The sequence below is a fragment of the Juglans microcarpa x Juglans regia genome, chromosome 2D (assembly GCF_004785595.1).
Source record: "Juglans microcarpa x Juglans regia isolate MS1-56 chromosome 2D, Jm3101_v1.0, whole genome shotgun sequence".
Taxonomy (NCBI): Eukaryota; Viridiplantae; Streptophyta; class Magnoliopsida; order Fagales; family Juglandaceae; genus Juglans; species Juglans microcarpa x Juglans regia.
This window is the reverse complement of record NC_054596.1, coordinates 18,038,093-18,055,597: the sequence shown is the minus strand read 5'-3', so window position 1 is coordinate 18,055,597 and position 17,505 is coordinate 18,038,093. Positions and strand designations below refer to the sequence as shown.

Below are 17,505 nucleotides of genomic sequence, written 5' to 3'. Positions count from 1 at the left end.
TTTAATAAAATGATGAAAGTAAAAGTAAAATTAATAAAAACTAATCGGTAGAAGATTTCGGTCTGTGGACGTAGCAACGTCCTGAGATATGATAGGACAAAATTGATAGTTAGTAGTGCATTGAAATAATAATATTTGATTGTGAATTGATGTTTGTATAATGTATACACGCCACACGGCTTATTGTGAGATAATAATAATAGGAATACACACATAAAAATAATAACACTTTACTTAAATATACTATTTTAAATAATAATTATATAAAAAATTAAGAAATGATTCAATTACCACCCTATTGAAATTAAGGATAGTTTTGTAAATTAAATTTTTTAATAAGTGACACAATTATATTGATCAATTATAAAATGACTTATAAAGTAATTATAAAAAAGTTATATGTGTATCGTTATTTAAAAAATTATCAAAAGTTTTATGTATAGTCATTTTACGTATTCTTTAACGCACTCTACTATGTGATTAATTACGTCATTTTTTTTAATATGAGATAACTATTTTGATTAATTATATCAATAAAGTGTGAAAAATATACAAAAATAAGAAAAATTCTATTTGTAATCTTCAAATAAAAATTGTACGAGTAAACTCTTCATTAAATAGAAAAAAATATATAAAGATATTATCATAATTTTAAAAAAATTTAAAAATAAAATTAACTAAATTTATAAATACATTTAGAGATTGTACGTATCTTTGCTCCAAAAATAATTATACAGCAGAATATAATTTTCTATCATTTTCTGTAATAATATTACATAGGCCTAGGCTTTGTCCTTCCTCGGATCTCTATCCCAACGGTACTTATTCGAGGCTCCGCCGCTCCACTCTTCCCCCTGGTAAAAGAAGGCACCTAAATTTAAACCCATGCGCCCCTTATTTTTCTTCTAAATTTAAATCCATTTGCTCCTGATTTTATGATTCGTCCGACTCACCTGGTTTCTCTACCCAACTCGGTCGGGTCACTCCGCTTATTCGGCTTCGCCTCTGGCAGTGCTAGACTCTCTGTCCGTCGTGCCCAAAACGCCCACACTCTCGCAAGCCTCGTACACTTCTCAGCCTCGCGACAATCCAAAATTACCTTCTCTGCCTCATCCCTCGACCGTCGGAAACCACCCCACTCGTCCCATCCAGCGATGGACGCTCACGCCACGTCCGCCAACGCCAATGGCGAGGACTTTGTCCACATCGAGAACCCTGGCGCCGATGAGAGCTTGAGTGAAAGCATCGTTAATATCGAGGAGGAGCCGCCATCGGGAGACGACGACGACGATTCTGAGTCCTCGGAGCAGACGAAGGCAGTGCTTCCCGAGGAGCTCTCGAGAAGCGTGGTGGCCCTCACGTGCGATTCCGTCGCCAAGGGTGGTGTCTGCGACGTGTACTTGGTTGGCACCGCTCACGTGTCTCAGGTAATTCCTTTCTTGCTTCTTACATAGCTGGATTTTGTCTGTGTTACGGGTCCTTCAATTCACAACACAGAGCCACAGAACACAAGTAACAAGAACAACATGCAGAGACTCAGAAACACAGAACAAGAATTGAGAAAGAAACCCAAGAATCCAAATCTTGATTCTTGGAAGAGGCTTTCGAGGAACCTTCCAACCTCCAGAAAAGAAAACTTCAATTATCAACAAGTCTGAACAAGAGTCCTCTAGGGCCTCTTCAATTGTCTCAGCTTTTATACTTTCTAAGCTACAAAGTAAAACACAGTCGTTTCATTACACAAAACGCATACAATCGCATCGTATAAACCTCTTCCCGCACAGCTCCTACTAAGCTCGAAACGCACCGCTTCATTTGGGCTACCTTACTTGCTGCATAGGGGTGTGCAAGAGGAAAGAAATGTCGAAACTTGGGTGTCTATCCACTACTGTGAGGATCACTCTAAAACCACTAGAAGGAGGCAGACCTTCAATAAAATCCATAGAAATATCTAACCATGGAGAGGTTGGAATAGGCAGTGGCTGCAAAAGTCCAGCTGGATGGACAGTTTCATGCTTACATGTCTGACACACCTCACATTCTCCGACTAATTTCTTTTTGTCTTTGTGCATCCCTTCCCAATAAAAGTCCATCTTGGCTCTGTGCAGTGTTTTGTAATAATCCACAAGCCCAGCTTGTGGACTATCATGTACATGATGAACACCTTATTCTTGAATGGTGAATTCTGAACCACTACAAGCTTTCTCTTTCTCAATAACAAACCCTGCTGTAATGCATAATGTTTTGGACCCTCCAGGCCCTCTTAAAGCTTATTAGAATAAATGTTACTGATTGTAGGAGAAAGTTGATAACTTTGCTTCAATTCTTCAATCCAAACTGGAGTTGGAAAAGTGATTTAAGGCCAAAGTAGCTGCTTCTGCCTCTTTATTTTACTTCCCTCTTTTATAATCAATAGTGAAATAATACCCCATTAATTTGGACAGCCACTTTTGTTGAGCTTATGTGCCAACCCTCTGCTCTAACAAATACTTAAGGGCCTGTTGATTAGTCTTCACTTTAAAAACTCCTCCTAGCTAATAAGGTCTCCATTTGCTCACTGCAGAAACAAAAGGTAGTAACTCTTTCTCTAGATAACAACAATGCGTTCCCCTTGAAAGCCTTGCTGTAGAAAGCAATAGGCTGGCCCTCTTGCATGAGAACAACCCCCAATCCCACACCAGAAGCATCATAGTCAACTTTGAAGCTCTTGGAGAAGTCAGGTAATCTGAGAACAGGAGGTGTAGTAATAGCATTCTTAAGTTGTTGGGAAGGCCCAAGATGCTTCTGCAGTCCAATTGAAAGAATTTTTCTTTAGCAACACTGTCAATGGAGCAACAATTGTTCCATAATTTCTTATGAACTTCTTGTAATAGCCTGTGAGGCCTAAGAAACCTCTCAGTGCTTCCAAGGAAGTGGGAATGGGCCACTCTATCATGGAAACAATCTTAGAAGGATCAGCCTCGACGCCACAACCAGAAATGACATGACCCAAATAATCAACTTCTTCCATTGCAAATTTACATTTTGACATCTTTGCATACGAGTTGTGCTCTGCTTTAATATCCCCAAAACTGATCTGAGATGTCCCAAATGCTCCACCAAATTTCAGCTGTAAATCAGCATTTCAACCCCTTCATCAACCCCTGGAAAGTAGCAGGGGCATTAGTAAGGCCAAAAGGCATTACTAAGAACTCATAGTGGCCTTCATGAGCTCTAAAAACTGTTTTCTCATTGTTCCCTTTCTTGACTCGAATCTGGTGATAACCAGACCTCAAATCCAGCTTGGAAAAAACCTTGGCCCCAAATAATTCATCAATTAATTCACCAATGACAGGTATGAGAAGCTTGTCCCTGATTGTTACTTGATTTAATGCACAGTAATCTACGCATATTCTCCATGAACCATTTGATTTTTTTATAAGAAGCACTGGTGAAGAGAAAGGGCTTTGACTGGGCCTCACTACAGATTTTAACAAATCTTGGACAATATTCTCTATTTCAGTCTTTTGGTAGTGTGGGTATCTATAAGGCCTCCCTAAGACTGGGGCAATTCCATCCTTTAGTGGAATATGATGATCAAAAGATCTTCTTGGAGGCAACCCAACAGGTTTTGCAAACACCTCCTTAAACTCCTCAATCAATTTTGCTACTTCTTTTACCTGACTTCCAGGTTTTTGCTCTTGTTCCCCAACCACCAATTGTAAAAACCATCCCTGTTGTCTTACCAAAGAAGACTTCAAGCTGCTTTCTCCATTCTGCACCTTCAAACTATCAGACCTCAAGCCATGCAAAGAGACTCTTGAATGTCCAACCACTAAGCTCATTGACATAGAGTTAAAATCCTAGTTAATGGGACCCAAGGTTTTTAATCATTGAACCCCCAGCACAATGTCACTGCCACCTAAGGTCAGAACATGAAAATGAATTCTGAACCAATCAATTCTTCACATCTGCCCTTACTCAACAATTTATCACCATTGGCCACTCTTACTTGTAAATTTAAATCATCCTGAACCTTTAACTTTGCTGCCTGCACCACTAGTGTATCTAGGAAGTTATGTGTACTCCTTGAATCCACTAAAATTTCAACTGCACAACTCCCTATCCTTCCAAGCAATCTCATAGCATTATTATTAGAACACTCTGAGATTGCATGAATGGATATTTCTAGCCCTTCATCCTCAGCTATTGTCTCTTCCACCATCACATGAATCTCTTCACTGAACTCCTCAATTTATGCCCTCTTATTAACAGTGTCATCTACTTGCAACAAGTACACTTTTGGATTCTTACATGTGTAGGATTTCATCACAATGGTAGCATATGTCTTTCTTTCTTTTCTCATCCATTTGGGAAGAGAAAATTTTCTTGGTAGAGTAGGTTTCTGCATCCTACTCCCTTCCACAGCTGAGTCAATGTTTACTGCACTACTCCTCTATGGCCTCTTAGGCCTCGTTTGTTTTCGTAGATGAAATGAGATGAGATGAGTTGAGATTAAGATTAAAAGTTGAATAAAATATTGTTAGAATATATTTTTTTAATATTATTTTTGTTTTGAGATTTGAAAAAGTTGAATTGTTTATTTTATTTTGTGTGAGAATTTGAGAAAGTTGTAATAATTAAATGAGATAAGATGAGATAAGTTGAGAGTCGTTGTAAAAACAAACGATGCCTTAGCAGCTAATAGGTATTCTTCTTGGGTTTTTGCCGATCCAAAAGCTGCATTGAGATTAATAGGATTGAGCATTCTTACTAGTAATCGAATCTCATCCTTTAGGTTCCTTAGAAAGCAGCTCAATTTATGCCTCTTGGACAATCCTTTAAGCCTATTGGACAAAGCCTCAAATTGAGCTTTATACAACACAACCATAGATGAGGATTGCTTGAGGTGTGTCAAAGCCTCCTAATCTTACTTGCCTAAAGGAAGCCCACCAATTAAAAACAGCACAGTCTATGGCATCTTGATACCAAATGAGAGCCTCACCCTCCATATGATATGATGACATAAAAAGCTTCTGACTTGAAGGTGTCTGTTGAAAATCAAAGTATTGGGTGGCTTTGAAAATCCACCATCTGGGTTATTCCCATTGAAATGGGGAAAATCTATCCTCATGCCACAAGGTATAGAGACCCTTTCTTCATTCATACCCAATCTAACATCATGAAAATGATCCCCAGGTGAAGCTACTTGTCTTGACGATTTTCTACCAGAGTTTTGATCATATCAGTGAGCATGTCTAACCTGTTAGTAATGCCATGTATAGCATTCTGGTGTTCATCCAATTGTCTTTTCAGAGCCTCTTGATGTAATTTCACCGTAGCAGAACGTGTGCCTTCTGCCATTGTAGGATTGCCTTCAAACTGATACCAATTGTTACGGGTGCCCTTCAATTCACAACACAAAGCCATAGAACACAAGTAACAAGAACAACACGCAGAAACTCAAAAACACAGAACAAGAATTGAGAAAGAAACGATTTAGATTCTTGGAAGAGGCTTTCGAGGAACATCCAACCTCCAGAGAAGAAAACTTCAATTATCAACAAGTCTGAACAAGAGTCCTCCACAATTGTTTCAGCTTTTGTACTTTCTAAGCTACAAAGTAAAACACAGTCATTTTATTGCATTGTAAAAACGCATCGTATAAATCTCTTCCTGCACAGCTCCTACTAAGCTTGAAACGCACCGTTTCATTTAATCCCCAAAATGCCCCGTTTCAACTTTCATTCCGTTAATACCGTTTCTTGCCATAAAACGCACAGCTTCATTTAATCCTCCCAAAATGCAGCGCATTACTTAAATATCACCCCCAACGCACCGTTTTGCTTGTTTCAGTTAAAAACCATTGCCCATCTCGACACCATCACAACAAAACTTGAAATCCCTTACACTCTGTTTGGCAGGCAAGAGAATTCTTAATTGGTTAATGTTTGGCTGTCAAGAAAATTCTAAATGCCATCTTACTCTGGATTAAACTTCCAATGATTGGATCAACATATCCGTGAAATTTCATTAACTTTTTACATTGCTTTCTTTTCCATTAAGATTGCTTTTGTCAAGAGTTTGATTGTCTACAGTGATGTATGAGAGTGATGTATAATCAAACATGTGTGTGTGGATGGGTGGGTGGGTGTGTAATGTTATGTTTATTCATTCATACGTATTCATTTAAAGTGTCCGAGAAGAAATAACATCCTCTAGGTTTACGCGTGCGAATGATACAAAAATGTTGTAAGCTAAAGACGAAGCTATGGATAAGGGGTCTCTTCCTTTAAATGTACTCAAAAGGACTAGATTGCGTATTAGTGAAACAGATAATTACAATTATCTTGTACTGACCTCACCCTAATGTGGAAGAGTCAAAAGGTTATTTTACATTCAATTGTAGTAGAAACTTGCTTGTAAAAATTACATAGGGGTGGGTTATCCATGGCGCTGTTCTTATGAATATAAAGAATCAATAGCTATGCTGAGTTTTCCATGTGCGTTGCAGGAATCATGCAGAGAAGTACAAGCTGTAATCAGTTTTTTGAAACCACAGGTTCTTTCTCTATCAGAACTCATTAAAATCATTTGATTGATGGATGGTTCATTTTACAGGTGGACTTCCTGCATTAGTATTGTTTTGTAGACGTAAACATCTTGAATGTTTGGTTTGAAGTTTGTGTACATTAACAAATATGTGTTTCTTGACTACAGGTTGTTTTCTTAGAACTATGCTCAAGCTGTGTTGCAGTGCTTACCCCTCAGAACATAAAGGTCAGTGTGTTGGATGCTCTGTAGATTTCTGATGTGGTTTTTAAATTTTTTTTTCCTAATTATAGATTTGACCTGCACTCACTCCCCCCCCCCCCCCCCCCCCCCCCCCCCCCCCCTTTTTCATGTGCCAATCCACCACTGAGCTCTGAGTAATGGTCTTTATATTGCTTTTGTAGTTCTTTTTTCAGCACACTCTAGTGTGGTGTGTTTGTTGTTTTTATACAGACACACGTGTGCACATTCTCACACATGTGTGCTTGTTAGGAAATTATCATATTTGGGCTCTTTGCCTTCGTTACTCGGTTGCATAATTATTAAATCATTAAATTTTTGACTATTTTTGTTTGACTTGAGGGAACTTGCTTATTAAAAAAAAACTCAAGAGACAACCCCGTATTTCTCTGACGGCTGGTTATAATTTGTTGAACACGCTTTTTTGGCTATGCAGTTTCTTCAGTTTTCGCTTCCAAGATTCTACATGTTTGTATGCTCATTGTTAGTTCTACAGGTACCAACCATGGGAGAAATGTTAGACATGTGGAAGAAAAAGCATAACATCTTTGGAATACTTTACAGCTGGTTTCTTGCCAAGGCATGCTTCTATTTCTTAATTTGCATCTTGATCATCACAATAATAATAAAAGAGAATGCATCTCAGTCACACCGTGTTCTGCTCGCTTGCATCTCAGTCACTGTGTTCTGCTCACTTCCTCATTAAACATTTCATAATTTCTTAAATAGGATGTTTTATATTCTATGCTCTAAACTGTTTTCATTTTTTTCCTAGTAGGTTGCTAGTAAGCTCGAGGTTTTTCCTGGTTCAGAGTTTCGTGTGGCGTATGAAGAAGCAATGAAATATGGGGGCAGGGTGTTTCTGGGGGACATTCCGGTTCAGGTAAGGTATTTTTGCTTTGAGTGTTTGTTAGATGAAATTGGTCCATGGATCATCTTTCTGCTTCAGCCCACCCTATTACCACACCTGCCGCTATTCTTTTCTGCTTTCTTCTTCCTCTTTCTCCTTCGCTTGATTTGGTGTTTATCATATCAACCCTAGGGTCCAAAACCCACGCAAACCCAACCCATTCTACCCTCACTACTGAATTCCTGTTCTACCGTGGTACATTTCACCCTTAAGGTGAATATTTATATATTCCTTACAACTGTTTCCATGGATGAATATACCTGATTTTGTTTCTGAGTATGTTGTTAGTCATTTTTTATTTCCAAGAATGTAACAATTCTCTTTGTGAAAAAGAAATACGTGATAAAATCCCTGGAAGCTAGGGCATGAGATTTAATCCTTTTAAAAGAATCTGGTGCGCTTTCTGGTTATTACATGCTTTGCTTTCTGTTTGAGTAGCTTGTTGCAGGCCTCACCGAGAGCCATATCAAGCATCTCTCTCTCTCCATAAATGTCTAGTCAAGAAATTTATTAAGAAGTCGAAAATTGTCGGTGGATTACTTTTATTCTTGCTTTTGCAAAATTTATGGCACTTCTATAATTTTATTTTCAAATGAATGTTGAAGTTATTTACAACTTGTATACTCCCCAGTTTTTTTGTAAGTTCTTCAATGTTCTGCTATTAGCTACCTAAATCTTTTATTCATCCTCTTTGGAATCAACCTTATTGTGTGGATGAGTTTGCTTGTGCATTGAGTGTTCTTTTTTTTTTTTTTTTTTTTTTTTTTTTTTTTTTTTTATAATTAATAAGAATTTTATTATCACGAATAGGCATAGCCCAAGTACACATGAAGTATACCAAAGGAAATACCTACTACACTCTAGAATTGAAATCAAAATTTGAATTGATCTATTTTATTGATTCTTTTGCCACAGGTATTTGAATATTCAGCAGTAAGACTTGTCTATCTTTAATCTAATGCACTTTCATGTCAAAGCTTGATGGGGAACCCCCACCCTCTTTTTTCTCAAAGTTTAAGGACTAATTTTGTATGACTGTGAAACTGGCTGAAGCAGATTACAATACGAAGGACTTGGGCAAAAATGCCATTGTGGCATAAGATAAAACTACTCTATACCTTGTTTTTTCAAGCAGTATTTTTACCAAGCTCTGAAGATCTAAATAGAATGGTGAGCTCTCCTATCTTCATTTTTTATTGACATTAGTAATTTTCATATATTCATATTTACCGTAATTCGCAGTAGCAGCAAATGATATCTACCCATATGCATCTAGAAAAGGGGCATTCATTTTATGTTTCTAAGTTTAGTTAATTGTTATTTGTTTTTTCTTATCTTCAGTTAAAGGAAATGGATGATGTCGACATGCTGACTCTTGTTATTCAAGAAATGAGCAAGGAGTTCCCCACTTTAATGGAGACCCTTGTACATGAGCGAGATAAGTTAGTATCTTTTACCTTCATATATGCTATAAAAAGTAGTCGTTTATGTCAAAAGATGATATCATGATATAAATTGCTCTGTCCTAGTTAAACATTACAAGTGAGATGGAATAAAGAATTTAAATCTATGGTGAAATAATTTTGAGATATCGTAAAGGGTTGACTTGTAAAATAATCTCTGTCGTCTGCTTTCTGGAAATCTTAGTCCCTATATACTCTATTTTTGAAATCTTTACTCATTGTGCTTTAAACTTTGATCAAATCAGTTCTTCATTAGTAATACGTTAAGAAAAATTCTTCTCATCAGTCACTATTCACCACCCCACACCCAACACCCCACACTCTCATACCCTATGAAAAACACATCTACACCCTAAGAAAAAGTTATAGGTGTGGGGTGTGAAAGTGGATAGTGGCTGATGCATAGTAAATCCCAATACATTCGTACTTTGTTGAAATGCCATGTCAGCACCAATCACTAGATGTCATGTACCATTTAAGAAAATTAAAAAAATCTATGAGAAAAAAACCTAGATAGCCTGGCTTGATCTAGGTGTGACTGCTTGGATGCATCTAGGCACTGCCTAGGACACTTGGGTGCCAATCTAGGCGTCAACCAGAGTCGCACTAGACAACCCAAGCCTTCCTGGGTCTGTCTAGGTTTTTATTTTTCATATTTATTTTTTAAATGACACGTGACACTCAGTGATTGGTGCTAATACAACATTTTAACAGATTATTAATGGATTACTAATGGAAGGACCGATTTAGTGATTTGATCAAAGTTCAAAACACGAGTAAAAAGCTCAAAGTATAGGGACTGATTGGGGTGTAAATGAGTCTAGTTCGAGTGAGTAGTGGGTGGTCAAGCCTCATTTGTTTAATTTTTATTCAAACACAAGTTGACCTCGAGCTTTTCATTGAGTTGGATTTTATGTTCGTGAACAAATCATTTAATAAATTCGAGTGAGCTCGAGCTTGTTCACGAGCTGCTCCATTTAGATAAATAGATTATTTATTTATTTATTTTTTTTGTAACTTAATCTACAATTTTTTTTTTTTTTTTGGATAAGTAACTTTATCTACATATTTTGACAAACAAACTTTAACTTTTTGCTAATATCCTTATGATGTTTATATATATGTATATAAATAATTATATTCATAAAGTTCAAGTAACGCGTTTAGTATTAGTAACATCATATCCTCTTATCTTTTTCAATATTTAAAATATTCTCATTATAAATATAGAGATAAGACTATGCAAAATAATAGATACTTCAAGTTTACACGAGCTTATACAAGTCAAGTCGAGTTTTATATTAGTTGTATCGTTTAATAATTGATCATAACTTTGTGTTCATGAATAACTTGTTTAATAAACAAATCGAGCCGAGTTCGACGAGCCGATCTCGAGTGGCTTGTCGAGTAGTATTGTTTATTTACAGCCCTGGGGACTTTTCGAAAGCAAATCACAGGGACTATTTTAGTATCGAACCCTATCCTAAATTTTGTTGTACACAACTATTGCTTGGCAAATCTACAGTTTGCACTGACGCAGAATCCATAGGACTATATCTTTCTTTTCTTTTTCCCTTTCTTTAGGGGGCCATCGTTTTATCATTCATTCGGTCTTTGTTATTGTTACATCTACTGGAAAGAGATATGAAATTACAAAAATAGAATAAAAGATAATAGGAAGGATTTATCCTAGACAACCATTATTATGTTCAGGAGAAATGATACTTGTAGTCATGAGTGTGCAAGCGCCGTGCAGTCCTTTTGAAAAAAATGAATAAATACGGGACCCACATGAAAAGAAATTAATTTTTTAATAGTGGATCCCACTCTTTTTCAAAGCGACTGCACGACGCTTGCGAACTCCACGACTGTATATAGCATTACTCTATGTTCAGTAGTTGAAAGTTGCCTGTTGGTCTTGGATTAAGTGGCAAGAGTTATAGTGGGATTGGGTAGCAGGAACCTTACTAAGGAAAGTTACTAAGGACGGCACCTCCCTTTGGCATTAAAGGGCATGTTGCGTTTGGAAAGTTCAGGTTTACCATATATTCATTGTTAGTTGGTCCGGGTTTGATTTGTTTGTTTTTTTTTTTTTTTTTTTTGGTTTTGGTTGTTTGATTGTTTAGTTTGTTGGTTTGTTTGGTATTCCTTCGTTATAAGTGAGGGTTTTATTTATCAATAAAATTTAGGAGGTGCCGTCCTCCTTTTACTAAATTTAGCCTCGTTTGATTACACAGATGAGATAAGATAAGAAATATGTGAATAATAATGAGATAATTTGTGAGTAGTAGTGAAATAGTTTGAGTTAAGATTTTTATGAAATTTTGGAAAATGAGAGAAAAAGTTGAATGAAAAAATTATAAAGTTAAAAGATGGTTAGAATATAATTTTTTTAATATTATTTTTGTTTTGAAATTTGAAAAATTTGAATTGTTTTTGTTTTATTTAAAAGTTTAGAAAAGTTGTAATGATTAGGTAATGATTAGTTGAAAATTTGAATTTGAAAAATGTTTGTATTTGAATGGTGTTTGGATGTTAAAATGAGATGAGATGAGATGGTTTCAAAAGTTTGTGAAACCAAACTAGAGTCTTTCTACCTCAGACATATTCTCAATTTATTCATATATTAATGAAACTGTGATCAGTGGTTTCAGTTTAACGGATCATACAAAACTCTAGGTTGTGAACATTTATATTGGCAGTTGAGAGACTTTCCACTCAAAAGTAGCAAAAACCATGTTTGCTTGAAGAAATTCATGGTTCTGCATTTGTTTTTTTTTATTTTTTATGGTAATTAATATTTAACGATTTCTCTAAGGGCAACTTTTTTTTTTTTTGGGGGCAAACGTCATGTGTTTCAAGGTACATGTCGTCCAGATTACTAAGAATTGCTAGTGAGAACAGCTTAGTCGTAGCAGTTGTTGGGAAGGGACATCTGCAAGGAATAAAAAAGAATTGGAAGCAGCCTATTGGGGTTGGTCTTTTTTTCCCCCAAGAATTTATTTCTTATGATATGCCTTTAAAACCAGTCCATGAGCGTTTCATATCGGTATTTTATAGAGAGGCCAGTCATTTTGGCATGCCATGTCTTATTTTAAATGGGAAATAGTGCTTCGTTGTATTGAAGTAGCTTTTCCATCATCTAACCTCAAAGCTTTGAGAGTCTATCCAATTTTTTTTTTTTGCAGGTGAAGGATCTTTTGACAATGCCACCACAAAAACCAGCTATTTCAACTGTGAATATCCTCACATCTCTTGGTGTTGCAGTTGCTGGGGTCGCCATTTTGTCTGGCATCTATCTTGCTAACAAGAAATAGCTCCACCGGAGTTTGTTTCTTGGCGACGTGGTTGGAAATGGGAAATTACCGGGGCGAGGTGTGGAAGGCTAGTTTGTAGCTAACGATTCTTAATTGCTGAGAAATCACAATGAACACAACTACATAATCAAAGTTCCCTGTACTTCGTTGAGCCGATCTCACTTTCTTCATGTGAAACTTTGGCAAAGGAAAGTCATGTCGATGGGAAGGCGAGGAAATTCTTAAAATCTCTGAAATTCATTCAATGCACCATGACGAATAAGAAACATAATATTCATATATCTCAACGAGGGATCTCTGTACAGATGTAATTGATTCAAGGTGCTTGGTTATGGTTGCTTATTCAGGTTTTGTTCTCTAGAAATCTTTAGTGCTTTTACATACCAAATGGTTTTAGTTCATCTTCTTACTAATTTGTTATTTTTCCATCAATAAGAAGCATTAAATCAAATTGAATTTTATTTCGGGCTTACAGTAGTTATCTTCTTTTGATGAACAATACAAAGGATGAAAAGACATGGAAAGCAACCATTGATCAAATGTTTTGATGAACACAATCCAAATATTTCAGTACAATGTAAAATATGCATGGAAATGAAAGATTATATAGAAGAGAAGTAAGTCACTAATCCTCCCTCCTTTCCTGGGTTTTCCATAATTGCCCAAATTAGGCAGTGGGAAGGACCTTCTTTACGATATCCCGACTGAGAGCAGCAATCTGGGAATCAAGGGCCTTCAGGGTCTCTTCCTTCTGCAGCTCCAAACTGACCAAAGCCTCCTGCAATTCCGCCTCCACTTTCTTCCTGCCCTCGGCCAGCTTCTCCTCCACCTCTGCCTGCGTCTCCTTCTTCATCTTGTTGAGGGCTGCCGATATCTCGGCCCTGGCGGCCTTCATGACGGCCGCGGCTTGCTCCTCCAGCTGCTTCACCTCTCCCGATGTGTCCTTCACGCTGTTCAGCTTCTCTCTAATGGCTGCGTCTCTGTCATCCATGAATTTTCCCAGAGGAGAGAAGTAGAGCTTGTCGAGGGCGAACTGTAGGAACAAGAACTCGGCCACGATGATGGGGAGGGTGAGGTTGAAGTCGAAGAGAGCGGCCTTTTCAATCTCGACGGCAAGGGAGGGAGGGGCAAGGGCGAGGGAGGTGGCGGCCACGAGGGAGAGGGATTTGAGAGTGGAGGAGGAGAGGGTGAAGAATTTGGAGGGCTTGATTGTGAGGTTGTGAAGTGGGAGTTGGGGAATGGAGAGTTTGGGTTTGGTGGTGGAAGAGGAGAGAGAGGTAGAGGCTATGACGAAGGGTTTGGAGGAGGACATGAGCATGTTGGCCATGGCTGCTGCTGCTGCTGCTGCTTGCTGACAGTGGTAGTGAATGTCTGTCGATGGAGTTTTGCTGTGTTTGGAGGATGTGTGTGAGAATCAGATATTGGTTGTGAGAGATTGAGACTGGGAACGGCTATATCTCATTCTTCGCCACACAAAAAGCAGATAAATAGAGTTTTTCCTATGGCCCCAAAACAATAAAAAGACATCCAATAATAAAAAAACAAACAAACTCATCAAATGAATGGAATGTTTTTCCTGATGTATTGATTTATTTAAATTCTTTGTATTTGATTAAAGAAAAATAAATAAAAGTTCTCTAATTAATTTTTCCTAAAATAAAATTGAAAAGTGAAAAAAATTTAAAGAATCGGTACATGTAACAATCGGCCTACGGCCAAGTCTCTAAAATGGAAGTCTTAGATTTGAAACTCCTCAAATGTATATATATAAAAAAATAAAAAATAAAAAATAAAAAATAAAAGTTCAAAGACATTAAAATGTGAGTGAGATTTTATACAATCATATTTTAAAGAATATATTTATAAAGTAATATTATTTTTATTATAATATTATTATAACCAAAGTCCATCAAATCGTGGATATTCTTACAATTAATAACGGAAAAACAAAACAGTAAAATAAGAGTGATTGGGAAGGGAAAGTGCTGAGACAGGCAAGGGGTTTGTTAATCAGATTCCGAGAACTACACCCAGATCAGAAACTCTATTCTACAATATGCACTTTATTTGGAGAAAAAAAAAGCCACATTGACAACAAAGCAGCGAGCATGAAACACAGAGAGAGAGAGAGAGAGAGAGAGAGAGAGAGAGACAAAAACATCGCTATGGTTTTGGACCTAAGAAAATCCCACGAAATGCAGAGCATGTACTTATAGGAAGTGCCAAGTGCATGCAGAAATTAGGGTTTGAGACAGTAGTTGCGTTTTGGGTTTTGGTATGGGGGCTGGACCTGCTCCAAATTAAAGCGTTTCAAGCCCACAAACCCAACCCATTCAAGCCCATTGACCCAGCTAAACATTTTTTCACACTGCCGTTTGGTGAAATTTCTAAATGCTAGTGTACCTTGTCGTGTTGGGCAAGATTTCTTCTTCTTCTTTATTTTTTTAATTAAACTGCAAATAAATTTCGTTAGATCAAAATCAATGAATACACACACAAAATGAGAAAATCTTCAAACTAGATTTGGTGTAAAGTTTGATTTTACACCCTCCAATAGCAAGTGGACAGGTAAGAGATTTATGCTGAACGTTGTAGTACCTATTTGAGAAAATCATCCTCCCGCTGTCTCCCTAGTCCCTTCAGTCACTCTCTCCCTCTCTCTCTCATCTCGTTTCAAGCCCGTCGCCTCAAAATCGAAACCCTTTTGTTGCCCCCAAGCCCATCCCCTTCATCGTCGCGAAGCTCTCTCTTTCTCTCTCCCTCAATAGGTCGACAAATCTTCGTCACGAACCAACCCCTCTCGAGTCCACCTCTTCTTCCTCAATGCCTTTCCCGAGAGTGATCTTGTTGAGCTAGCTTCTCTGTATACTTCATTTGCCAAAAGGGAACGAGCTTCCTATCAAAGAAAAACTCGTATGTGGTTAACATTGTTTGGCTACTTACATTGCTTGACAGGAACTCAAATTCATCATTTCTTGCTTTATCTATTTCTTTCTCCATTTCTCCGTCTTTCTCTCCCCACGGGTTTGGGCTAACGGAGATGAAGATGGTTCAACGGATTTAGGATATATTTAAATCATCAACTCATTATTATAATTTTTTTTAAATTTTAAAATAAAATATAATAAATAAATTTAAACAAGTTTATTGGGATTCAAGTTTTTGAGTCTTCCAGCATTCTTAGATTGGAACCTGGGGCTTCTGACTTATATAGAAGAATATCTATTTATTACAATCCTAATAAAAACCTGATCGAGGTTGAAATCTTTTTATTTTTTCTGTTTATATATTTCATTTTCAAGCATTTGTTTCTTTGAGAAAGATGTGGGTTAGTACAAATTCACAGAGAGAGAGAGAGAGAGGAGAGAGTGAGACACTGAGAGCGACTGAGGGGAGAGAGAGTTTCACTAAAACTGTTTCCATGTAGTCGGTTGTACCATAATTATATTTGTTAGCATACGAGTCACCTCTCAATTGGAGGGTGTAAATTTCATATAAACACCACGACCAATCCCCAGCGTCTCTTATACATAATTTGTCTTGTAGGACATCTCCCATAACAGCAACAAGTTCATCCTGTATCCAACCTTGCTCCTCATCTAAGGTGAAGGCAATTTTTGGTAGGTGATGTGCTCCTTTATTACATTCTCTATAAGCAAATATTATTTTCCAATCTGACTCACCTCCAAGAATTTCTTTGATATCTTCTATTAAATGCCCATACCATGACTAGTTTTCTTTTGTTGTTGATAGCTTTTGTCACCACTTGTGCATCCTCTTCAAATACTATATTTAGAAAAGGGAGAGCCTTCGAGCCGGTCGGGTGTTTCTCTTCACTTTACACCCGCAAATTAAAAGCTGTCGCATAGGCGTTACAGCAAAATACATTTTACAATCGAACACAGGTGATTTTTTTTTTTTTTTTTTTACAGCTCTTTCCTTCACTCCCTCCTTTCTCCCACCTTGTCACCTGCTCTCCCCGGGACAGACTCCCCCACCCTCCGTCACTCTCTTTCTCTCCCCTATTTCACTCCCTCTCGTCGATTGTCTGCATTCCTCCAATACAATATATCATAAGATAAATAACTTTATATGTAGAATAAACAAATAAACAACTTACGGAGATGGGTTCGACAGAGGGCAGGGGAGAGAGGCTAGAAGGAGATGTAAGACTAAGAGGCTTAATAATTTGTCTTTGCAGTGGGCTTGATAATTCTGAGAAGACTACGATTGTGTTGAAGATCAAATGGAGAGGACACCAGCATAATCAGTCCCTAAGGGAGGTTTGCTGGAACAAGATTTACAAGGATGAGCCTTTCCGTAGTGACCGTGGTCATGAATCATGATTCCGTTTCTTCAACTTTCAATCCCTGCCGCCACCTTCAACACACTACCTATTAATTCCAACACTAGTTTAGGTAAAGCCCTCTCTCAACTTTTTTCTCTCCCCTCTTTTACAATCTCTCTCTCTCTCTCTCTCTCTCTCTCTCTCTCTCCCCCCCCCCTCGGGTTTTGAAATGAGGCTTCAAATCTGTTGAAGGAGATGACGATGGCCTTTATTGAAGGAGATATAAGACGTAGATGGCCTCTGTTGAAGGAGACGAAGATGAAATCTGAAGAAGGAGGTGAAACACGAAGATGGCCTCTGTTGAAGGAGACGAAGATGGGTTCGAGGAAGAGCTTCGGGGAGAAGAGAGAAGGTAGAATAGATGTGATTCTACCTGATTCTACCGTAACTTTAATAAGTCTACTACGTGTCACAACTTTACTGGCGGTGTAAAAGTGACATCGACACCTGACCGGTTTGAAGTATTTCCCTTTAGAAAATTAAGCTCAACACAAAGTTCCAAAGCCTTCCATAAAGCCGTAATTTTTATTATAACTAGATGATTAATTTCCTTCATACTTCATACTTAGGGTTACCAGTATTTCCCGACAACATCTCTAACAATTACTCCAGCCCCCATCCGCTTCCTTTGTCTTATGCATTTTTTGCTATCTTTTGTGCCTGTTGATACTCTTTTTATGCTATCCTAAGTATCCT

The 17,505-nt window shown here is 37.5% G+C and overlaps 2 protein-coding genes across 3 annotated transcripts; one reads left to right on the top strand and one right to left on the bottom strand.

Moving 5' to 3' along the window:
- The first annotated feature begins 847 nt into the window (after window positions 1-847).
- On the top strand, window positions 848-12,803 carry LOC121249091 (traB domain-containing protein-like). 2 transcript variants are annotated; one of them, XM_041147754.1, is made up of 9 exons: window positions 849-1,427; window positions 6,494-6,541; window positions 6,700-6,759; window positions 7,268-7,351; window positions 7,550-7,654; window positions 8,738-8,851; window positions 9,023-9,123; window positions 12,007-12,118; window positions 12,333-12,803. In XM_041147754.1, exons 1-9 carry the CDS (start codon window positions 936-938, stop codon window positions 12,459-12,461), a joined length of 1,245 nt encoding a protein of 414 aa, XP_041003688.1. In that variant the 5' UTR covers window positions 849-935; the 3' UTR covers window positions 12,462-12,803. The 2 variants fall into 2 exon arrangements, with proteins under 2 accessions (XP_041003689.1, XP_041003688.1); XM_041147755.1 differs by lacking the exon at window positions 12,007-12,118 and having other exon boundaries at window positions 848-1,427.
- A 178-nt stretch (window positions 12,804-12,981) lies between these two features.
- On the bottom strand, window positions 12,982-13,952 carry LOC121249093 (ATP synthase subunit b', chloroplastic). Its single transcript, XM_041147756.1, has one exon. The coding sequence runs from the start codon at window positions 13,786-13,788 to the stop codon at window positions 13,129-13,131; it is 660 nt and encodes a 219-aa protein (XP_041003690.1). The 5' UTR covers window positions 13,789-13,952; the 3' UTR covers window positions 12,982-13,128.
- Between the last annotated feature and the right edge of the window lie 3,553 nt (window positions 13,953-17,505).

Excerpts from the sequence above, each read along its gene's own strand:
- LOC121249091 (XM_041147754.1), top strand. The coding sequence starts at position 936 with ATGATTCGTCCGACTCACCTGGTTTCTCTACCCAACTCGGTCGGGTCA. Across the intron at positions 1,428-6,493 it reads GCACCGCTCACGTGTCTCAG|GAATCATGCAGAGAAGTACA; the intron begins GTAATTCCTTTC and ends TGTGCGTTGCAG. Across the intron at positions 7,352-7,549 it reads ACAGCTGGTTTCTTGCCAAG|GTTGCTAGTAAGCTCGAGGT; the intron begins GCATGCTTCTAT and ends TTTTCCTAGTAG.
- LOC121249093 (XM_041147756.1), bottom strand. The coding sequence starts at position 13,788 with ATGGCCAACATGCTCATGTCCTCCTCCAAACCCTTCGTCATAGCCTCT.